At 50.3% G+C, this 21,861-nt stretch overlaps 3 protein-coding genes across 5 annotated transcripts; 1 reads left to right on the forward strand and 2 right to left on the reverse strand.

Annotated features, from left to right (window-relative positions):
• Positions 1 to 58: 58 nt before the first annotated feature.
• Positions 59 to 4,595, reverse strand: rbm34 (RNA binding motif protein 34). Of its 2 annotated transcripts, none has more exons than XM_077572028.1 (11): positions 4,450 to 4,595; positions 3,596 to 3,737; positions 2,636 to 2,751; positions 1,976 to 2,180; positions 1,814 to 1,873; positions 1,151 to 1,194; positions 990 to 1,073; positions 831 to 900; positions 712 to 754; positions 510 to 628; positions 59 to 441 (listed from the first exon to the last, which is right to left on the reverse strand). In XM_077572028.1, the coding sequence occupies exons 1-11, from the start codon at positions 4,494 to 4,496 to the stop codon at positions 196 to 198; spliced, it is 1,176 nt and encodes a 391-aa protein (XP_077428154.1). In that variant the 5' UTR covers positions 4,497 to 4,595; the 3' UTR covers positions 59 to 195. The 2 variants fall into 2 exon arrangements, with proteins under 2 accessions (XP_077428154.1, XP_077428155.1); XM_077572029.1 differs by lacking the exon at positions 4,450 to 4,595 and adding an exon at positions 4,055 to 4,289.
• tbce (tubulin folding cofactor E) lies at positions 4,574 to 9,748 on the forward strand. 2 transcript variants are annotated; one of them, XM_077572026.1, is made up of 16 exons: positions 4,574 to 4,715; positions 4,906 to 4,990; positions 5,080 to 5,235; positions 5,313 to 5,398; positions 5,529 to 5,628; positions 5,693 to 5,795; positions 5,868 to 5,944; positions 6,021 to 6,113; positions 6,926 to 6,990; positions 7,090 to 7,154; positions 7,234 to 7,386; positions 7,462 to 7,600; positions 8,583 to 8,651; positions 8,766 to 8,825; positions 8,893 to 8,984; positions 9,052 to 9,748. In XM_077572026.1, exons 1-16 carry the CDS (start codon positions 4,601 to 4,603, stop codon positions 9,145 to 9,147), a joined length of 1,554 nt encoding a protein of 517 aa, XP_077428152.1. In that variant the 5' UTR covers positions 4,574 to 4,600; the 3' UTR covers positions 9,148 to 9,748. The 2 variants fall into 2 exon arrangements, with proteins under 2 accessions (XP_077428152.1, XP_077428153.1); XM_077572027.1 differs by lacking the exons at positions 8,583 to 8,651; positions 8,766 to 8,825; positions 8,893 to 8,984; positions 9,052 to 9,748 and adding an exon at positions 7,951 to 8,573.
• On the reverse strand, positions 9,440 to 21,798 carry LOC144055750 (nidogen-1-like). Its single transcript, XM_077572013.1, has 19 exons — positions 21,537 to 21,798; positions 19,632 to 19,925; positions 19,181 to 19,395; positions 18,048 to 19,087; positions 17,784 to 17,924; positions 17,468 to 17,710; positions 17,136 to 17,336; positions 16,826 to 17,059; positions 15,782 to 15,919; positions 15,580 to 15,708; positions 15,349 to 15,477; positions 14,392 to 14,646; positions 14,084 to 14,256; positions 13,371 to 13,497; positions 13,100 to 13,271; positions 11,768 to 11,925; positions 11,579 to 11,702; positions 11,402 to 11,514; positions 9,440 to 10,627 (listed from the first exon to the last, which is right to left on the reverse strand). Exons 1-19 carry the CDS (start codon positions 21,744 to 21,746, stop codon positions 10,473 to 10,475), a joined length of 4,251 nt encoding a protein of 1,416 aa, XP_077428139.1. The 5' UTR covers positions 21,747 to 21,798; the 3' UTR covers positions 9,440 to 10,472.
• Between the last annotated feature and the right edge of the window lie 63 nt (positions 21,799 to 21,861).

Consider the following 21,861-nt stretch of genomic DNA (forward strand, 5'->3'; position numbering starts at 1 on the left):
TTGCATTGATTCAAACCCCCCCAAAAAAGTAACTTCTAAATCATTACACAGACGACGATATAGTACAGAAATTTAATACTTTGTAATGTATTCCATTTTCCCACTGTAGACTGATGCCAAAAAGTCCAAAGCGGGTGCGACCCACAGGAGGAAATGGCAACATTGGCCACAAGATGGCAGCAAAAGCCGCTCCACTTACTTGACTGGCTTTTTTCTGCCCTTCCTGACCTTCTTGCTTTTTTGATTGGGGCAGGCCATCTCGCCCTTGAAGTGCTGACCTTTGCCCTTTTGGCCCCGGTCCCTGGCCGCGGTCGCGCCGGGCCGGCGGCCCCCCCCGGTGGCGCTCCCGGCTTCCTTCATGGTGGAGCGCTTGATCCTGATGGAGCGACCCTCCAGCTTGGAGCCTTCCAGCTTCAGCGCCAGTTGCACCGAGTCGCAACTCTGACGGGGTCAGGGCGTGGCAAAGGTTAAAGGTCACGCGCATGTGAGCCACCGACGTGCGCAGTTACCTCAAAAAGGACGTAACCGAATCCTTTGCCCAATCCCGTCTTGTGGTCGCGCACCAGTCGGACGGCCTCCACGGCGCCACATTCCTCAAAGTGTCGTCGCAGCGCCGACTCTTTCAGCTCTGGCGTAACGGCGGCGACAACGCCACGTTACCATGGCAACAAGCCGACAACACAAGACGGCGCCCGCCAGACGGCGACTCACCGAAGTTGAGGTTCCCCACAAAGACGGAACGCTTGTGGTCGTGCTGCGGACGCAAACGCCAGCCGTCACAAACACGCCGGCCAATGAGGTGACAGCGCAAGCGGGTGGGCGGGACTTACGTTTTGCGCCGCCTTAGAGCCCACTCGGTCCACGCGGATGATGAAATCGTTCTCCATCTCCATGCCATTCCTGCGGGGAGGACGGGAGGAGTCAGGACGGGAGGAGTCAGGACGGGTGGGCGGGCTTTGGACAGAAAGTGGCAGACGGGCGACGGTGACCTCTGCAGCGCTTTGGCGACCCCTTGCGGCTCCTTGAAGACCACGTAGGCGTTGATGCGCTGCACCGACGGGTGAGCTTGACGCCTGACGCGAACACACAAGATGGCGCCTGACTTTGGGCACGTGTGTGTGTTCATATTTACCCGCGCGTTGCCACTCACTTGATGGCGGCGACTCTGCGCGACATGGCCGGATCCTCTCGCACCTGCGGCGAGCCCAAGCAGATGTGTTCTTAGAGCAGCCCCTCCCACTTTTGGGTGCTTGTTTTGTTTCTTAGCGTTGAAATTAAGGATGCACGATAATATCGGTTTGACGTCATGCAGATCATAAAGAAATGCGGCAATAATAACCGACTTGCCGCATTGGTCCATCTGTTGTGGTTCAAGTTGTGCTCAGCCCCTCCCCTCTCCTATGGTAGTGTCGCATATTAGTGACATCATAATGCGCACGACCTCGTGTTGACGGAAGACGCATCATGGCGACGTGGCAGTCGCCAGTGTGGCTTTTCTTTATTGTGTCTCCCCAAAATGACCCTCGCCGTTTTTTGTTGCATTTTTTAAACACGACTCTTTTGTTTTGGAAAACACAAAATAAGTTATTAGTTCTGTATGAAGCAGAGATATCGATCAAATTCGCCTTCATGATGCGTGACACAATGTTTCAATGTATTTGTACACGTTAGACTTAGAGTTGGATTTGCACTCAAGTTCATTTTGCAAACAATTATCGACTTCCTTATCATTTATGGACACTTCCTAAATGATTGCTTTAAAATATCATTATTGTTGAAATGAAGTTTTGGAGAAAACGTGCATTTTTGTTACCATGGAGCGGAAGCGGATCGACTCGATGGCGCCGTCGGCCCTGAAAATGCCGAGCAGCGTCTGTGGAGCCACAACACGTACACACAGAAAGACAGACAGCCTTTAGGAGCATGTTGTGCTGCGGCAGAGGTCAAAGGTCAGGTGTCTGCATCCGGCGTGGACCTTCTTGGTGCAGCCGACGGGCAGATTCCCCACGAAGACCGTCCTCTGGTTTTTGCTCTGTTCTTCCTGTTTTTCCTGCCGCCGCCGCTGGCGCTTCAGCACCCAATGCTCCGCCCCCTTCTCCAGCCCCGCCTCCCCGGCACCACGTTTCTTCCGATTGGCCGGCGCTCGCTCGTCCTCGTCGGCGTTCTGCAGGCCCGCCTCCCTGGAAAACAATCGGATCCACTTCAAACGACGATGGAGGATCTTGTGAAAATCAACAAAACGACTGATTAATTGGATTGCTAATTTCATCATCTTTTTTTTTTCCTAAACAAAACATTACAGGAGAAGAAAAAAAATGGCCTCCCCAAAATCTGCAAAACAATCAGACAATGTTTCTGTCTGTTGCAAAGAAAATGAAGACTTGTAAAATTGTCCGAATTAAGGGAGCAAAATATAATTGACTCATTATGTATTTGTATTCATTCATTTGCCGATGAATCGGTTATCGGGCAGCAGCCTCTAAAAATCCATACTAGTCAGATGCTGGTAAAGATAGAATTCATTATTCATTTATGTCATGAACTCATTTCTTGATTAGCTTGAACAGGTGTTGAGCCGCGCTACAACTTAGCTTAGCACGAGCAGCTCAGTTTCGATGAAGGGCAGTTTTGCGACCTGTTGTGCAGCTTCTTTTGCTCAGCTTCCATTTTGGGCCTTTTCTTCCCTTTTGGCGTCTCGCCAGCTTCACCTTTGACCTCGGGAACCTCCGGCTGCTCGCTGAGCTGTGGAAGCTGGCGGGACAAGCGGGTCAAATTGAGGGGGAAAATGTCGACATTGAAATGAAAATATTGATCTTATTTATCAACAAACATTGAGAGACTTGACAGATGTTTGTTTGGCCGCTCTTGCACTTGCACAGTTTCGGCACTCTGTGTTTATTTTGCCGTGACCGGCAAGTCCCCTGCGAGCGTAATTTTGCCGTGATTGGCTCTGACCCGTCAACTGCCTTCTCATCAAGACGGTGAGCACCTAGCTTAGCTTAGCGAACTCGTCGCTACGAAACCCAAGTGTGGTCGCGCCGTTTGGTCAAATGGTCATTGATGAAGTGAGACGTGCGTCTTGAAGAAAGCATCTCGCAACCTCCAACCATCGTTTGGATCTCAATGTCGTCAATTTGTGAATTGTACTAAAGTTCTCACTCGCAGCCTATTTTCAGTGACAAAATAAGTTGAAAACTAACAGCTGCGGTCGTTAAGAGTTCAAGCGGGGCTGGCCACTCCCCTCCCTAGATACCGCTCTCCTATTGGCCGGAGCGGACCACGGGCTTCCCGTGAGCAACTCGGCGGCCGTGGACGCAGGAAACAGAAATGGCAGACGCGGGAGAGGAAGAAATGAGGGAGGACGTTTGCGATGTGGGACTACTTTGGCTTCCGAGGAGATGACTGGTCACCGACGCGATGATGTGGAACGACAGCGGCAATCGACACAACCGCTCGCACACGACTCGGGCAAAGCGGGTCCGACATTCAACGGGCGTCTCTAAAGCCTGGGCCGCGGCCGCCCACGGATGATTTCCTTTCTTTTGAGTCAACTTGCTGTCTGAAAGTGGCTCGTTTGTGATTTTGCAGCACTTACCTGCGGAGCGGCCTTGAACAGGACGCTTGGCGGCGGCGCGGCCGTGCAGAACAGAGCTGAAAGCGAGCCGGCAGCCGCGCGGTTCTTCTGCGACAAACTTCCCGACACCACGCCCACTTGGTAGTCGGAGGAAGCTTCCACGCTGAACACAACAACGAGGTCAAAGGTTACGGCAGCAGTGGCTATTTTGAAATTGTACTAGAGTACAAAAAACGGCGGGATTCGACTACAATTTGTATTTGTAGTTCTCACGCGATTCACGGTCAAATGATCAGTGTAGTCAGTCAGTTGCCGGTCACGGCAAAATATCCATTTGAAAAGATGAAATAATACATAACTTATATACTCATTACACATAAATGTCACAAACGACAACGTTAAGATTACTTGTCGAACTCGTTTTTGTGACGTCAAGTATGTATTATATTTATTATCATTAAATTCATGGTGTCAACAAACCTCTGAGCAACTTTCTTCTTCATGGTGTTAATCGGCAACGTTTCGCCTTCGCTGCTCGTATAAATATCTGAGCTTGTACTTAAGTCTAAATTCAGGTTAAACGTCGACGCTAACCGACATTCTCTCTTGTTCGAACGCAAAAAAATGAAGATTTTGTTTGATTCCTTGTTGAGACGCGTGCGTGCGCTCGCTGGCTGGCTGGCTGCTGCTGCGGTCCTTCAGATAAATGTGTCCGGTAGGAAACAAAGTTACACCTTTAAAAGTCAAGTCTAACATCTTTCTTTTTCGTGCAACACTCGACGCAGATTTACATTAATAAATTAACATAAAATTAAAACATTGATTAAGTCAATCTTATCTTTTGTATTTGTAGCTGATTATAATCGGAATATTACCCGGAGCCAAGGGGAGCTGAGTACGTCATGTAAAAAAGTCCCTCCATGTTGCCGGAAGTGAGAGCGATGGTGCGCTTTGCCACTTAGCGTCTCTTCCCTCTTCAAAGCTTGTTGTTCTTGTGTCTTTTCACCGTCGGTTAAGCCGGTGCAGATGGCCGCAGATCAGACGGAAGCGGTGACTCCGGAGGACGCCCTGGGTCGGCGGGTGGCGTGCAGCGAGCACCGGGCCACGGTCCGCTTCGTGGGCGCCGTGCCGCCCACTGCAGGTACTCGCGAGACTCTGGACTCACGACACCCACACCAAAGACTGGTCGCCAGCCAGTGTGTCAGAACATACATGAAACTATGAACTGAGTCAGGACAGGTGGACAAAAGACAGACTGGTCGCCAGCCAGTGGCAGGGCAGTATTGCTAACCGGCAGTGTGTGTGTGTGTGTGTGTGTGTGTGTGTGTCAGGTGTGTGGCTGGGCGTGGAGTGGGACGAGCCCGCGCGAGGGAAACACGACGGCCTCCACCAAGGCGTGCGCTACTTCACATGCAGGTAATTGTCCTCGCGTGCAGCGTCCGCAAGCACGCACGCACGCACGGCCGCCTTTCGTACATGACTTCCTGCAGATGACCTCCCGCCAGGCACCCGACGGGAGGTTCCTTCGTGCGTCCGTCCAAGGCGAGCTTCGGCACGGACTTCCTGTCGGCGGTGCGGCGCGAGTACGAGGCGGCGGACGAGGACGAGGAGATCAGCATCTCGGGCAGGACGCTGGAGTGGGCCGACGTCCGCGAGCGCAGGTGAGCCCTGCCGAGGCCCGAGCGCCTGTCCGGGACCGCCGACGGCCTTGCGCGATCTAATTGCGCATGTGTTGCAGTCTGGAAAGTCTCCCGAGCGTCCTCCTCCGCAACTGCCAGGTCAACGGGCCGGGAGAAGATGGGCAGATCCTCACAAGCACACCCAGTACCTTTTGACAACTTGAGAGTTGCTGTTGTGGCAGTGGTGGCCATGTTTGGAGTTCTTCAAGTTGCGTTTATAGTTTGTAGTTTTATAGCATGCGTCCATGTTTGGAGTTCTTTAACGTTGCGTCCAGACGTGCGCTGGTTGGACCTGAGCGGCTCCCTGCTGTGCTGCTGGGAGGATGTGGTCGCCATCGCTCGGCAGTTGGAACATTTGGAGGCCCTTCAGCTCAGGTTCGAGTCGTCGCTCGCTCGCACGTTTCCTGTCTTGCGCGTGAACTCTGACCTCTTCTCGCAGCTTCAACAGACTTCGTTTGCCGTCTGACCCCGCGGCCCAGCGCCAGGCCTTCTGCAACCTCAAAGTTCTCACGCTGATTGGCTGCGAGCTGACGTGGACGCAGGTACGAGTCATGTGACAGGCCCCGCTCGGTCGCCGCGAAAACCGTGACGTCTCTAAGTCGTGGCGCATTCAGATCCTGCAGTGCGCCCCCATGTGGCCGAGGTTGGAGGAGCTCATCGTGGAGGATAACGACATCACACAAGTGCACAGGTGGCGCTGCACAAACAAGATGTCCGCCACCAGGACAGAGGGCATGGCCGAGCTAACACGCGTGTGCGTCTTTCAGACCTGAGGGCGTCCTGCAGGAGCTGAAGTGTCTCAACGTGTCCAAAAACCGTCTGGACCAGGACAGCCTGCTCAACCTGGCCGCTCTGCCAAGGTCATCTCGTGCCTCCGTCACTTCTTCGACAAATTTTGACTCCATCCTCAGCAACTTCTAGAACCTTCAACTTCTAAACACCGTTTCACCTTGTAGTGAACTTAGTAATGGTGTTGGAGAACCCTTAACTCAACTTGTAGAACCGACTTGTAGAACTTTCACTTGACTTGTCAAACACACTTTTAGAACCTTCAATTCCACATCTCGATTGTTTTGGTGGACTTCTAGAGCCTCCTGCATTTCGAACCCGTTAGTGTCCGAGGACCTTGAACTGGACTTCTAGAGCCTTTTGCTTGGCTTCTGGATCATTCTGGTTGTCTATAATGCTCGACTTTTTGAACCTTTTACTTGACCACTAGAACGCTCTATTTAACCTTGAGAACTTGACTTTTAGAACCCACTAGTCATCTTTTAGAACCCCGTTCACGACTCTTGTGACTTTTAGAACCTTCTTGTCATCTAGAACCGTTATTTAACTTCTTAAAGCTTCTACTTGATGTTCACGACCCTCTACTCCACCTTTACATTGTTTACTTGACTTCTAGAACCTACAGATCAATTTCTTCGGGACTTTCTAGACCCTTCTGCTCATGTTTAGAACTTTCTTTCAACTTGTAGAACCTTTCATGTCTATGACGACTCTTGGACCTTCCACTCGACTTCTATAGCTATTTGCTTGGCTCTAGAAATCGTGCTGGTTGTCTTTTAGAACCCTTACTCGACTTGTTGAACCCTCTCCTGCACCTTTAGAACCTTCCGCTTGACTTGTGGAGTCTTGAAATGTGCTTGGCATGAAGTTGTTGTTGTTGCAGGCTGGAGCATTTAATCATGACTGAGACGGGGTTGTCCAACATTCACTTCCCCGACACGGTGCCAGGTAACCTTGACTTGACGTGACGCCGACGTGACGCCGACGTGACGCCGACGTGACGCCGACGTGACGCCGACGTGACGCCGACGTGTGCCTTTCCTTCAGGAGCGGAGACGTCCATGTTTGCGTCACTGGAGAAGCTCAACCTGAGCCAGAACAACATCTCCGAGGTCAGAAGCTGACCTCAAGTCCTCAAATTTCACGGCGTCCCTTAACTGCGGGCCCCGCCCCCTTTTGTGACACGTTCAGTGGGGCGTGATTGACGAGCTGTCCAAGTTGGCGTCGTTGCGTCACCTGTGGTGTCGGGGGAACCCGTTGGCCAGCAGCGACCGCAACCCCAGGACGGCCAATCAGATGCTCATCGCCAAGCTGCCGCACCTCCGTGTCCTCAACGGATCCGACGTACGTGTGCGCGCGTCCTTGTTCCTGCACGCGTGTGTGAGCGATAGAGATGCTGAGCGGCTGCCATGGTTACAGGTACACCCTCAGGAGAGGAAGGGGGCGGAGTGCGACTACCTGAAGATGTTTGGAGAGGAATGGCTGCAGGCCAGGGGGCGGAGTCAGCTGAGCCAGGAGTTTGCCAATCGGCATCCACGTTACAGCAGCCTCATTCACAGTAAGCCCCGCCTACTCGAGTCCGGACGAGCGCTTCCACTTTGAAAGTCTAGACCAGAGTTCGCCAATTCCGGTCCTCGAGGTCCGGAGTCCTGCAGGTTTGAGATGTTTCCGCCCACTAGCACACCTGAATCCTATAATCAGCACGCCTGATAACGATCCTGATCTTCAGTATCAGGTGTGTTGGTGGGCGGACACATCTGAAACTTGCAGGACTCCGGACCTCGAGGACCGGAATTGGCGAACTCTGGTCTAGAACCCTGTAATCCCTCTTCTGGTACCAGGACGAGACTTTCAGAAGCTCCGACTTGCGCTTGTGCTTCCCTTGCACCCTTTTGGCGACTGTTGCAGACTTTTGCTGACCGCCTGCCAGCCTTCGAGTCCACGTCTCGACCGCTCAGTTGGGCTTGCGATTTTCTACCTTGACGCTACTCAAAGCGCTTCCAGAACTCTCTCGTCTCCTCATTTGACCTCCACGCGACACTCTGGGGACTCGCTTCAGTATCTTGCTCAAGGACACTTGGACAAGATCGCAAGGACGGAGGAACCGCCCCGCAACCTTGGGCTGTCCCACCCGGGTCGCGCCGCCTTGACAACAATGGACTTCTAGAACCTACTGAGCAACATTTAGAACCCAATCCACATGACGTCTTGAAACGGTTGCTCCGTTTCTACTGGACAAGCTGCTAGCTGTCTTCTAGAACCCTTGTCTAGCTTCTAGAACCTTGTTGTCGCCTTCTTGAACAATTCCTTGGAGCATTCTATTCCATTTCTAGAGCCTTCTGGTCGTGCTCAGAAAGCTTCCTTCAACTTCTAGAACTGTTTAGTGACCGAACTAGAATCTTCCACTGAAAATGGAGAACATTTTTTGCCTGTCTTTTGGAAGCATCAAGGTTTACTTGACATTGTTGTCAAATGTGGCCATGGTTGGGATTGTCCAGCCGTCCACTCAACATTTCAATCTTGCCGTCGCTTGTTTTCAGAGTACGGCGCTCCCGAAGAAGGCGAGCTGACCAAGCGGCAACCGTTTGCTCTGAAGAATCAGCTGTTAAGTAAGCCCCGCCTGTTCCCTGGCAAGCAGGCGGCTACGCCAAGCTGCAGAAATCCGCAAATGTGTCGTTCTTTCTTTCTTTCTTTCTTTCTTTCTTTCTTTCGCCGGACTGCAGAGATCACCTTTGTGTTTGTGGACGACGTGGCGAGGACGCCGGTGGAGAAGAAACTTCCAGGTTGGCGCCCGTCTTACATTCATGACACGTAATGTTAATCGGAAGGATCCCAAATGTTTGCGTGCAGCCACCATGGAGGTCCAGAAGGTCAAAGGGCTCCTGTCTAGACTCTTGAAGGTTCCCGCAGCCGACCTGAAGCTCAGCTACACCAGCGCTAAGGTGCAATGCTAACATCACGCTACGTGCGTTTGTGTCTCACTCACATGCTGCGTTGTTGTTGTTGCAGGTCGTGGGTCCCGAGTACCACATGGACAGCGACCTGAAGACGTTGCTCTTTTATGCCGTGGAGGACGGCGACACGGTGCTCGTACGGCGCTCGTAAAGACGCGCGCAGACAACAAACGCGGCTAACAAAGCACACTAGCAACATCAACACGCATTCAGCAACCGCACGCAAACACACAAACACACACAAACACACACAAACACACACGGTCGGCCATCAGTTTTGACTTTGGTTTTCACCAAGATGACATCACTGGCATCGCTCGTTCCCATGGCAACCCGTGGCGGATGCACGTGCAGACCCGCCAGGACAGCTCCTGCTAGCGGTAGCAACATGCTAACAGCACTTGATCATGTTGTTCTTGTTGAAAGTTACACTTACAATCGAGTCCACGTGTGAACAACAAACGTTTATTTGCTTTGCCTAAAAAAAGCATGTCAACGTCTGTAAAATGTTTACAAGGCAGAAGGTCAATCTTTTGTGATCATCATCATCATCATCAGTACCATCGTGAGAAGAAGAAGAAGAAGAAGAAGATATGCAAGTTTATCGTAGAAAAATAGAAACCTCACAATTCAGTGTCAATAAAGTTAGTATCATAAAGAACAACATTTCATTGAGGTGATTTGCAAATTTGAACACGTTCGTGGCTGAAATGAGTTCACTGCTTGTCATTAAATAAATTGCATTTCATGTTTTTAAGTTGCTCCTATTTTTACTTTCTAGTTTGAATCCGCTTTCAACTTCACCGTCGTACTTTTGATGGCATTTTGATGCCCATTCAACAACTTTCAATGTACAGTAACTTGAATGTCTTTTGAACATACTTTTCATCTACTTTTAAAGTACAAAGTAGTTGGAAATGTACTTTATACTTTTAACTTAACGTTTGTTGTTTTAGTGTACTTGCAATACACGTTTCATGTCCTTTTAACATTTTGAATGCTGTTTTGATGTACCACAAATGTACTTTTAGTGTACTTTTTCAATTCAATCTACTTTTTGAATGTACTCTTAAAAGGATACTCGACTCATTGAGACATTTTCAGCACTTCATATTTTGTCCAGAATGAATTTGATAACTTCATTATTGTTCATGAACAATTCAAATCAAATGTTTCCACTTGCCGTCGACTGAAGATGACATCACCTGTGCTCGGGCAATCGCTAAACTAACGGCCAATCACGGCTCCCGTTTTCTGGCTTTGGTCAGCAAACTGAGCCGTGATTGGTCGTTACCTGTTCCCTCGGCACGGGTGATGTCATCGAAGTGGGTCGACAAGTGGAAAAATGTGCTTTTTTTGAAGGGATTCCTTGTTCAGGAACAATAATGAAGTCGACAAAATATGATCCTTTTAAATACACACGCAAAAGCAAAAAATGAAATAGCAACGACAAAAGGAAGTGTTGCCAACATGTGTTTACTTTCCCGCCACGCAGCGCCCGTCGTTAGCGTGAATGTCGTTGGGGTCGATGGCGTGGTGGTGGTTGTCGGGGCAGCGACACGTGTAGCCGTGGCCGGCGCGCGGCAGACACAGGTGGGAGCAGCCGCCGTTGTGGGCGCACACGTTGGACACTGTAGGAGGAGCAAAAGTGCTGTCGCGTTAGCCGCCAGCTAAACTCAAGCTCAGATGGTCGCCTTCAGCGCCATGTTAGCATGTTAGCTTAGCAGTTACTGTTTCCACAATCACAACGCGAGTATTGTTAGTTACTAGGCTCAGTTGACATGCTAATGTTTACACTTAGATCACAAGCAGACCAAAAGGCTTTCGGAGTCCAGAAGACGGTTTGAGAAATTGAGGAATAGTTGATCAAGTTGGAAAGTACGTGTGTAGTAAAGTGTTCTAGAAGTCGATTAGTATGGACGACCAAAACTGCCAAAATTAAAAAGAAATAAAAAAATTTAACCCCCTTTTTTTTTTTTTTTTTACTTCATATATATATATATATATATATATTTATTTTTATTTTGGGAAGGTATTTAATTTTTTAACTAGATATTTACAGTATATCCGTTTTTACATTTATTCATTAGCCTCGTTTTTTAAAAAACTTTTATTTACGTATTTATTAAATAAGATACATACATACATATATATATATACGTATATATGTACATATATATATAATATCTATTTTTATTTTCACATTTATTGATTGATTTTTAATTTTGGCAGTTTTGGTCCTGAGAAATGCGAAGGTTTGAGAAGCGTTTCTAAAACAGGACAAAACAGGACATGAGAGAAGCCAAAGTAAAAAAAGGTCTGGAGGTCAAGCGGAAGTTTCTCGGGGTCGTGCAGTCACGAAAAGCTCAACTGGAAATGTCCGCAAGGTTCCGCGTGCTACGCACCTTGCGGACATTGCGCGCTGGTGGCGGTGACGCCGTAGAGTCGAGAGCGCTTGTGGGGCAGGAAGTGGTCCGTCTCTTTCCCTGTGCGGAGGTCGACGCCCACCAGCGCCTCCCTAAGGTCAAACAGCAACATCAAGTGACGCCGACGGCCGCTCGCTCGCTCACTCGCTCTGGTACCTCCTCCAGTCGGTGTAGTACAACTTCCTGCCCAGCGTCACGGCGGCGAAGGGGTAGACCACGCCGGCGGCGACCACCCGACGCTGGCGAGTCGCCATGGCCAAACACTCCAACAGGCGACTTCCTGTCACATTCACAACACTTCCTGTTTTACGACTTGCTGCGGTCATTCCCGTCACACGGTCTGACCTGCATCGGCCCAGCAGAGCTGCTGTGTGTGCAGGTCGAAGGTCAGAGCGTTGGGGAGTCCCAGGCGGTCCTGCACCAGCACGGAACGCTCCGAGCCGTCCATGTTGGACATCTCGATCTTTGGACCATCTCGATCCCAGTCCGCCCACATCACCTGGCTGCGGACGCGCGCACAACAGCAACACGACAGAGTCGCCACGCATACTCATTTTATTTTGAAAGGCAAGTCAGCCCAAATATATTCACACTTACATCCTCCATGAATGGAGGACCAAAAATGCCAAAATCAAAAATAAATCAATACAAGTGAAAATAACAATAGATGTCAAAAATATCATTCAAAAATTAACCCTATAAAGCCAAACATATTATATTAAATATAAGACATTTTCAGCTCTCTACTTCACGAGTATAATATGTTTTTCCCCATTAAAAGCCTGACGTAAATAATCTGACACATGCATTGCACGGATCATCCGTTAGAGGGCAGTATCACCCAGTTGATGGCTTTTCCAGCGACCTTGCAAGATGGCCCCAAATGAGAACGGACAGACACACCTTTATTTATTAATATAGTGGGAAATGTTTTCTGATTTTTGGAAATATGTTTGATATGTCTGTCTATTATTATATTTTTCACAGTTGTAAATGTATGAATTGAAAGCATTGTGAGCGGATGTATCAAATATGACACAAATCAAAAGTTATAAGTAGAAGTTGATTTTCCATGTGGGAGGGCGGCCATTTTGTCGCTTGTTGTCGACCAATCTCGGTCCATCTGTTTTTTGAAGCTGAGCCGTGAATGGTTGTTACCCGAATTTTGCGCCATTTGGATGTTATTTTCATTTGGCAACAAGTGACAAAATGGCCGCCCCCTGAGATGGATACAAAAAATGGCTGCGTTTTGTTTCTTGGCTCATATTCCACAAACGTAATATTCATCAGAATGCCGCGTTGCAACATATTATTGTCAAGAAAATGGTTTGACGCGACTTGCCCATTAAATATTAGATGACTTTTGAGCGATGTTGCATTTCTGCTCACTGAGACGTTGGTTGACGAGACAATCTGAGATCTTTTCACTTTCCTGATAATAACAAATGACCTCTTGACCTACTTGAAGCAGCGATAGTGTCGTTTGTGCAATAACTCGTTCGTTCCACACTTCCTGGATGCCATCAGTAACGGATTCCTTCTTATTTGCATCGGTGTCTTTCTTGCTGGTCAAGTAGTAATATATTACAGTACTGGTCTTTCAGTTCCAGATGACTTTTGTTAGATTTGCTCTTTGTGGTGCAAGGATGCGAGTAGGCGGGGCCGCCCGCCACTCACCCGTGGGCGGGGTTAGTGACGATGGGGCGGGGATTGACCAGGCCGGTATGGAAGAGAACCCGCCGGTGACGGCCGTCCAGCGACGCAACCTCCACCGTGTCCCGCACTGAGTCGGTCCAGAACAGGAGGCGAGACACCGGGTCCACGGCCAGACCTTCAGGACTCTGCACGTCTGGCGAGAGGACATCAGCCAGCGCATCCTCGGCAATTTGTCCCACAAAGTTGTGGACGGCCGACTTTGACCACATGCGTCCGCCATGCGGTTGGTTACCTTTGGTGGCCAGGGTTTGGACGCGGCCCCCCATCAGACTGGTCCTTCTGATGGCCGGTTCTGTGATGTCACTGAAGTAGACCTTCTGTTCAGCACAGTCGAAGGCCAAGGCCACCACTACGCGGTCCTAAGGACAAGACAGACACAAAGACCAGGGACGGTCAGGTTTCTGGTCCCTGCCAGTCTGCTGTGGGTGTTTTGCTTTTTTTTTGTTTCTGGATTACTGCTGGTGGCCAGAGTGTCCTGCTGCACACCTGCAGGTCATTACAATCTGATGAAGATGAAGGACGCCGTCGGATTATTATTGTTTTCATTTTGTACTTTTTACCTGCTTATCGTTTGCTTGTACTTTGACTTAGTAAACACCTCCTGATCTTTGTGCTCTTTTTTTGTTATGGAATGATTGCTTTATCAAAGCCTCTTGTGTTTAGTCTGCTTTTTAGGTTTGACACACCACAACAAAGACAAGCTACGATTGGCGGAGCCGATGAGCGTGTGACAGGAAGCGGACATCCACACGTGATCTGGTCATAGGACAGAATTTGGTCTCAAGACATGATCTGGTCTCGGGATATGATCTGGTCATAGGACGTGATCCGGTTTCAGGACATGCATTGGTCTCGGGTGGTCTGAAGATGTGATCAGGTCTCAGGACGTGATCTTGTCTCAGGCCAGCCAAGCTCAGGTCTTAGGACACGACGTGGCGGCCTCACGGGAATGTGCAGCAAAGTGGTGCCATCCTCCTCCTTCATGTGGTTTTGGTCCAGAGGAAGGACCTCCATCTTCCCACCCTGAGCAAACAGCAGTTTTGTTCCGAGGGCAACCGACTGGACGTCAGGTCTTGGCGTGGGTCCGAAGGGAGCCGGACTGACACTGGGGTCCAGACCTGAAAGATGAAGGCAGGGAGACACGTTACTGATCCAGGTCAGAACAGGTTGATGATGTGTACAAAACGTTAACTACTTGACAGCGCGCTTAACTGCTTGATACTAGCAGCTATTAGCATGCTAACAGCACTCACACAAGTGGGCGTGGTCTGCTGCGCTGCGCGTGTTGGGGATCTCTCGCCCGCTAGCGTCCACACACCAACACTGCGCCGCGTTGCGGAGGCACTGAACGGACCGGTACCGGCCGTCCGGGTCACACTGCGGCACGTAGCCATCCTCGTCCACCGTGCGACGCAGGAAAGAGAAGAAGCCGGACGAAGCGGACGAGGCGGACGAAGCGGACGAGGCGGCGGCAGCGCGCTGACGCTCACACGCGCTCTTCTCACGCTCTGACCAACCAAAAGTACATGTGAGCGATCTTCTTTCACGTGACGAAGGCCGTCACTCAAAATGCATCATAGGGATCATACGGTCATCATGACAACGACGGGGCGGAGCCATTTTAACGAGACTGAAGGACCAATATTCGGACTTGCTAATATACTGCCATGCTAATTATTTGAGCTTACCAACACGCTACCTACATGAGGCTAACAACCGGCTGACAGCACACTAACAACATGCTAATTACATGACGCTAAAAAATATGTAAACTACAAGAAGGTAGTATGTTAATCAAAAGATGCTATTAACAATGCTCACATGATGCTAACAAGCAAATGACATTATATCAACAGCACAGCAATTCCATGACGCTAATTACACGATGCTAACAATATGTAAACTACAAGAGGCTAGTATGCTAATCAACATGCTAATGCTAACATGCTAATGACAATGCTCACATGATGATGACAAGCATCGGTTATATCATCAACACGGCAATGACATGATGCTAACGTAAATGACATGAAAGCGTAAAGTTTTACCAAATGGCGGCACGCTGGCACTGCACACGCCAAAGCAATGAGGTCAAAACATGTTGGGGCATTTCTTGCATTAAACCTATCTTCAATTTTGGAACACGCAAAGAGGACAAAATTCATTTATTCCTCTTCAAATGACGTCAACATTCCCGTCATGGCGCCTACCTGAGGGGGCGGGGCTGCAGACGAAGCCATCGCCATTGTAACCTTGGAGACAGCGACATTCGAAAGATCCTGGCGTGTTCGAGCACACGGCGTCTTGGTGGCATGACGAAGTGGCGCACTCGTCCACGTCTGAACACACGCGCGCACGCGCACGCGCACGCTAGCTCAGGCGCCACAAGCACTCAGTGGTTCTTTTTTTTTTTTTTTTCTTTTGGCGGCGGCCGTACCTACCAACGCACACTTTTCCATCGGCGCCATTCGCAAATCCCGACGCACACTCGCAGCGGAAACTTCCGGGACGGTTGACGCACATGCCGTTGGGAGCGCACGCGCGCGTCGACTCGGCGCACTCGTCCACGTCTGTCAATCAATTATCCGTCCTGGGTCAATCCGTCCATCGAAATGTGTTTCGCCTGGCGACGGACGGGCTCACCTTGACACCGGCGTCCGTCTCCATGGAAACCCGTCACACACTCGCAGCTGAAGAGGAGATGAGGACCCGCGCGGCACGCCGCGTTCACGTCGCAACCGTGACGACCCGTTAAACACGGGTTCTGCTCAGCAAGTGCAGCTGAAAGGCACAAGCGGTATTTGTTGTGATGTGTTGACAGATGTTTCCCCATCTGACTTGAGTTTGTTTTTCCTGAATCCTGCCGACCCCTGCGGATGGACGCCCCCTCTAGACCTCCGCTTTTTCTCAAGGCGCTGCCCCCCCCCCCCCAAAAAAAACAATAACCTTGGAACCCTGCCAGCTTGCAGCTGAGGCAACAAACGGCAGGAACCCGCTAAACAATATTGCTAGCGATCTAATCAACTAGCGCCAGTCTGCACACCCCCGCGAGTCGCTGCCATTTGCCTGGCGACCAATCAGACATCCATGAGAGAGTGGACGGATGGACAGGCAACAGAACACATTCCAAAAAGTTATCGTTGGCAGCAAGGTCGCATGAAAGGTGGCAAATCCAGAAAGTCAAAACCCTGCCACAGTTTGGCTTTAGCCCCAACTGCTAGCTAGCTAGCTCCCATGCTGCTCGTTTACCGGCTAGGGAACTAGCTAGCTAGCACCTAGGGCTAAGGCCAAACTGCGGCAGGGGTTTTACTTTCTGGACCTGGATTTGCCACTTCTTGCAATGGTTTGCATTTTCTTCCCTTCATGTTTGCTTCCTAGCTAGCGCCCATTGTGCTCGTTTATCTGCTAGGGAGCTAGCTAGGTACCAGTGGCTAAAGCCAAACTGTGGCAGCGTTTTTACTTTTTGGACCTGGATTTGCTACCTCTGGTTAAAGGCTAGCTAAAGTAAGCTAGCCGGCAGAAGCGACGCCAGAACACGAAGTATGCGGAGTTGTTTTACTAGCGAGTGTGCTAGCACATGAACCTTAAGAAGGATATGAAGAATGTGGAATAAATGCTCAAACAACTTCCGGTGTAAGTTTTGGACGCCAGAACGCTACATTAGCAGCGGCCGCAAGGTCAACTGACCCCGCAGGGAGCCGACGGTGTTGCTGGTGGCGTAGCGTGTCAGGTTGTGCCTGGCGTCGAACATGACGAAGACCTGGTCCACGCTCAGCTGCTGGCTCCGGGGAAGGGGGTCAGCGGCCGCCGCGTGGGGGCACTCATGGAAGGTGATGGTCTGATGCCAGCGGTAGCTTCGGCCCTGCGCCGCACCGTCCGGAGGCGTCACGTTGTAGTTGAGCTGTGAAGACGACGTGATCTCTGCAAGGACCGCAACATCTTGTGTCAAGTTCAAAAATAGTCTGTAGTGGTCTTGGTGGTGTGCAGTCTCACTCACCGTTGCGGCCGTGCTGGTACAGCTCCTTGTAGCCGGCAACTTGCACGGCGGAGCCCACGGGAACAGGCGGAAGACGGCCGTCCAGCCGGGTGCTGAGCGCCAGGTGCTCGTGCTCGTCCACGCCGTTCAATTCCTGCCTGATGCTCAGGCGCTCGTTCCCGGGGTGGAACGTGACCTCGGTCTGACGGGAGAATTTGCCGCCTGACGCGATCGGCGTCGGTAGAAGTTGACGGCACCAAAACAAAGCAAATGAATGAATGCAAGTGGCGCCACTAGAGCCAAACTAAAGCTGGTAGAAGACAAAACCATTCTCTGTTTTTTGTTACTCTTACCAATGAGACGGAATCCGTTTTGGTACCCGGGTTGTTCCAGGGCAAAGGCCCACCCGACAACTCCCCCCAGTGACGACAGCGGCAGCAGGGACGGGCCCAGCGTGTCCGGGACGTTGCTAATGGCCACGTAGGCCCGTCCGTCATTGGCCACCACATACGAGTGCAGGTCTGCGTTCAGCTCCACCTCCAAACTCCCGACCGACACCCGTCCCAAGACTTTGCCGTTCACCCGTTGCGGTTTGCCTGCCGGCCACAAGACGTTTCTGACAAGTGCGCGACCGCGCGTGTTGCACAGGAGAATCCCAACGCTACCCACCTTCCGCCACGCAGTCCCACCCACTACCGTAGAATCCGGGCCTGCAGTGGCAGCAGTAACCGCCGTCGTGGTCCCGGCAGTCAGCAAAAGCCGAACATTTGTGTCTGTTGTGTGCACACGAGTCCAATTTGTACGCAAACACTGAAGAGAAATTCAAAATCACCAGATGAAGCCCATCAAGAACAAGTCGAGGAAAGACACCGATCGAGGTCAAAGACAATCAATTCATTCATCGGCTGAGCTGGACTAGATTTGTTGGCTCACCGTTCACATCTAAATCTTCTTCGTCAACCTCCACAACGCTTTGGACCGGATCAGGGACTGGAGAGTGCCTGGATTCAGATTCGGATCCAGGATGTAGTTGCCTGGTCTCGGAGCGGGATGGGTGGTCGTGGTGCCTTGGCTGTGGCTCGGTATGTTCTGGTTGATGTGGATATCTTGAGCCAGGATCCAATGGTTCTGGCTCGTGTAGCTCCAGACTTTCTGGGTAACTTGTCTCTGCTTGGTCCGGTTTCCCGGGGTGACTGGACTCAGGAAGCAACTGCGCTGGCTTGTGCTGATCGAGGTGTTCTCGGAATCGTGGTTCAGGTTCAGGTTGGTCCGGGTATGATGTCTCGAGTTGATCTGGAAGGTCAGCGTATTTTGGTTCTGCTTGGTCCGGATGTTTTGCGTAGCTTAGTTCAGGTTGATTCGGATGTACTTGTTGGTGGTATCCCGGCTCGGGATCCAGTTGTTCTGGCTGGTGTGGAGCCGGATATTCTGGGAATCTTGCTTCAGGTTGTTCTGGAATTTCCGGATATTTTGGCTGCGTTTGGTTTGGATGCTCGGAGGCTCTTGATTTGGTAAGCAGTTGTGCGGATCTTGGGTCTGGATACTCAGTTCTTTCGGGGTATTCTGGCTCGGCTTTTGGGGGATGTGCCGACTGTGGTTGTTCCCTGTCACGGTTGCTGCGTGTCGGCGTCCCCATTTCTGTTCCAGGAAATGCCGTCACAACCTGTGGTAGTTCTTCAAATTGCGGCTCCGCGCTTGTGTTTTCAGGTTGTGGGTGACTGCTTTGGTTGCCTGTTGAAGTGTCAGTGGTCAGCATCTGCCATTCCATGGTCGGCGCTCCAGTCGGTCCAGGTCCGGAGTTCCTGTCCACCTCCTTTTGTTCATCTGGTTGCCGCGGCAACACGGTAACGGGCACGCCACCGGACGTTGCCTTCTCGGAAAGACTTGTGGCGTTTCCTGCGGTGATGCCCAAAAAAGTGGACGTGGACCCGATCTTGTACACCCAAACTCCAGCCTGTGCCGCGTTGCTCTTCCTGGTGGGAAGGCAACAGGTTTAACTGGTTGGTAGGCAAGTAGGCATATGCAAAGACCAGAACGAAAACTGGATTGTGACGTCCCACACGTACTCTGTCAGCTCCAGAACGGAGGTGTCGTTCCAAGTGGTGGTGCGGTAGTAGACCCCCTGCTGGTTCCAGAACCAACCCGGTACCGAGCCCTCGTTGAAGCCCGCCTCCAGTGCGCCTACTGATGTGGACAGGAACTGCAGGCCGTCGCTGGGATACAAGAGGATGGCGAAGCTGCAAGACGGCAGGAAGGCCAAAACCAGCTGGAAGGTGTTTCTCTGAAAACAGCACGGAAGCTCCTCACCTTTCGGAACTTTCTCACAACTTCACGAGCACTTCAAGTCCACTTGTTTCCATCAAGAAGCTTGGCTAAAGTCAACAAACCAACTCAATCCACTGAACAGCAGCTCTCATTTTGAAAACTGGTCAAGTTGAAAACACAAACATCACGACTGACAATCCAACATGGAAGAGATCCAGTCCCACCTGGCAGCTGCTTCGCATGCCGTCTCACCTTAGCATCCGGTCCGTTACGTTTGCCGGCGGCGGCCAGGTTTTCCCAGGTGACCACCAGAACGCTGGTGGGCTGCACGGCGCGCTCGCCGGGGAAGGCTTTCCCGACGTGCTCGGCGGCTCGCAGCAGCACGGCGGCGGCGGTGTCCTCACGGAAGTGGACCCGCCCCCGGCCGTCGCTAGCGTCCAGGTCCCCGAGGAGCGCCGCCACCATCTTGAAGGAGGCGGGCATCTTGCCCAAGTAGGACATCTCCGGCGGAGGCGCCACCGTAGACACTAAACCATTCGTGTTGACCTGAAATGGAAAACGCGCGGTCCTACCTTTAGCATGTAGCATTAGCATCATGGTTGCCTAGTGCACCGCCACTGGGTTATGTCAAATTTCATTTTCTGTCTGAAAATGTTGCAGACTCATGTCTGTGTGGTCCCGCATTGTTAGCATGTTAGCTTAGCGCAAATACAACTTCCAAGTTTGAAAGCACCTCAGATGCTAATTAGAGGACAGACCTCGATTGAACATCTCCCGTTTTTTGGATTTGCAGTCTTTTCTAGGTCTGTTTCAGGAGTTTGTTTTTTATTTCATTTTGAAATCATTCCGTTGTACCAAAATTCATAAATTCTCCACGTGGGCCGTTATTTTTGTGTGCAAATGATTGCCCGATCTCAAGTGTTGAAAATGGCGGCTTGCTCACTTTGCAGATGCGACATTAATGGTTGAACAAACATTTTGTTGATTTCGGTCTCCTGAAAAGTTTTGGGCCCGATGACAGCAATGTTGTTGTTTTTTTCAATTACGATGTCAAATAGTTACAATAAATAAATAGTTCAAATGTTTATTTAGTTTTTAACTCTTAAAATATATCAATTAAGCAATTCATAAAATATCAGCCCCAGCATGCAACCCTCGTGAATAATTGAATAATGTTAACTGACAGTAATAAAAAAAAAATTTCTCTCAATCTCTAAATGGATTGTTACTAAAAATAAAATAAAATAAAAAAAGACGTGAGTTGGTTGACTTTGTGAATGTTGATTTTATGAATTTGGCACAATAAATAAATGAGCTCAAAATTGTGCTGAATCAATTTTGTGAATGCAACAACTGCCCCCCCCTCCGGAATTTCACGCAGCCAATTTGGCCGAGTTGTGCGTGAAATGCCCCAAGACAACGGCGGGTGGCCTTCCTTCATCTTCTTGTTGCTTTTGGGGGAGGGGGGCGCAGACGGGTCACGTGACCTCAGGAATGTGACTTTTAGCATCAGTCACCCCCCCAAAAAATAAAAAAATAAAAAAATGATGTGTCTTCTCATTTCCCACAGAGCAAAACGAGCAGTGTTAAATTTAACATTTCAAAAAGTGCATTTTGGTCCACAGTAAATGAAGTTCAAGCAAAACCTTTGAAAACAACTTTAAAAAACAATAACACCCACTTTGGACACCATTTGACTCTAAAAAATGTTAAAATGACACAAAAAAATCAATTGTCAAAAATGTTAACATTTTTGCGAAAGTTGAGATCAACCAAATGTCAAAAAAGAAACGTTTTTTTTCCGGCTACCCAACACGTGCCCAAAAGGTTTGGTTTGAATGCTCCTGTGAACCTGATGAATGAGAATTTGTCAATTAGCAATCGGCACAAAGGAAATCTTGAAATCAATCATCGACGTATCGGGAGGCAATTCAGGGTTTTTTTTAAAACCCTTTTTTCCCTCCTTTCTGAGCAACGTGACCACCATTTCTTTTTCCTGCTCTTTGAATTCAACTTGGTCAAAGATGCAACTTTTTTGCAACGCCACCTGGAAGAAAAGTTGCCACAAGTGACGGACGGATTGGATTTTTTGGGGCCCTTTTTGAGCCCTTTTTCGACAAACGCAAATGAAAAGACGACGTCGTCGTTTGTCCTCACGTGAACTTTGTTGACGTTTTCCCGGAAGAGTCGAAGCTGGCCGTGCAGCAGGGTCACCTGCGCGCTCGAGTCGGAGCCGGACGGCAGCTGCCAGTCTCCTGGCCGGGGTCCGAAGGGGAAGAGCTGGTCCACGCGCAGGCACGCGCACGCGCTCAACGCACACCACAAGCGCAACCACAAGCGCCACCACAAGCACCACATCTTCCTCATCGTCGTCTTCCTCGCCAAATGAGCTGGCGGGAGAGCGCGAGAGAAGGAAAGGGGGGGGGGGGGCAGGACCAGGACGCAGCAGCGGGGGAGGGAGGGGGGCGCTCACGCATGCTCT

Source organism: Vanacampus margaritifer, chromosome 7 (assembly GCF_051991255.1).
Source record: "Vanacampus margaritifer isolate UIUO_Vmar chromosome 7, RoL_Vmar_1.0, whole genome shotgun sequence".
Taxonomy (NCBI): domain Eukaryota; kingdom Metazoa; phylum Chordata; class Actinopteri; order Syngnathiformes; family Syngnathidae; genus Vanacampus; species Vanacampus margaritifer.

Bases quoted from the DNA above. Each gene is read 5' to 3' on its own strand.
- rbm34 (XM_077572028.1), bottom strand. From the start codon at position 4,496: ATGGAGGGACTTTTTTACATGACGTACTCAGCTCCCCTTGGCTCCGG. The intron at 2,181-2,635 runs GTCGCAAAACTG...ATTGTTTTCCAG, and splicing joins CAAAAGAAGCTGCACAACAG to GGAGGCGGGCCTGCAGAACG. The intron at 629-711 runs GTGAGTCGCCGT...CCGTTACGCCAG, and splicing joins TGTGGGGAACCTCAACTTCG to AGCTGAAAGAGTCGGCGCTG.
- tbce (XM_077572026.1), top strand. From the start codon at position 4,601: ATGGCCGCAGATCAGACGGAAGCGGTGACTCCGGAGGACGCCCTGGGT. The intron at 4,716-4,905 runs GTACTCGCGAGA...TGTGTGTGTCAG, and splicing joins CGCCGTGCCGCCCACTGCAG to GTGTGTGGCTGGGCGTGGAG. The intron at 5,399-5,528 runs GTACCTTTTGAC...CGTTGCGTCCAG, and splicing joins GATCCTCACAAGCACACCCA to ACGTGCGCTGGTTGGACCTG.
- LOC144055750 (XM_077572013.1), bottom strand. From the start codon at position 21,746: ATGAGGAAGATGTGGTGCTTGTGGTGGCGCTTGTGGTTGCGCTTGTGG. The intron at 17,711-17,783 runs GTGGGTAGCGTT...TGTGGCCGGCAG, and splicing joins GTGGGACTGCGTGGCGGAAG to GCAAACCGCAACGGGTGAAC. The intron at 14,647-15,348 runs GTAGGCGCCATG...TTGGTTGGTCAG, and splicing joins CTGCAGCCCCGCCCCCTCAG to AGCGTGAGAAGAGCGCGTGT.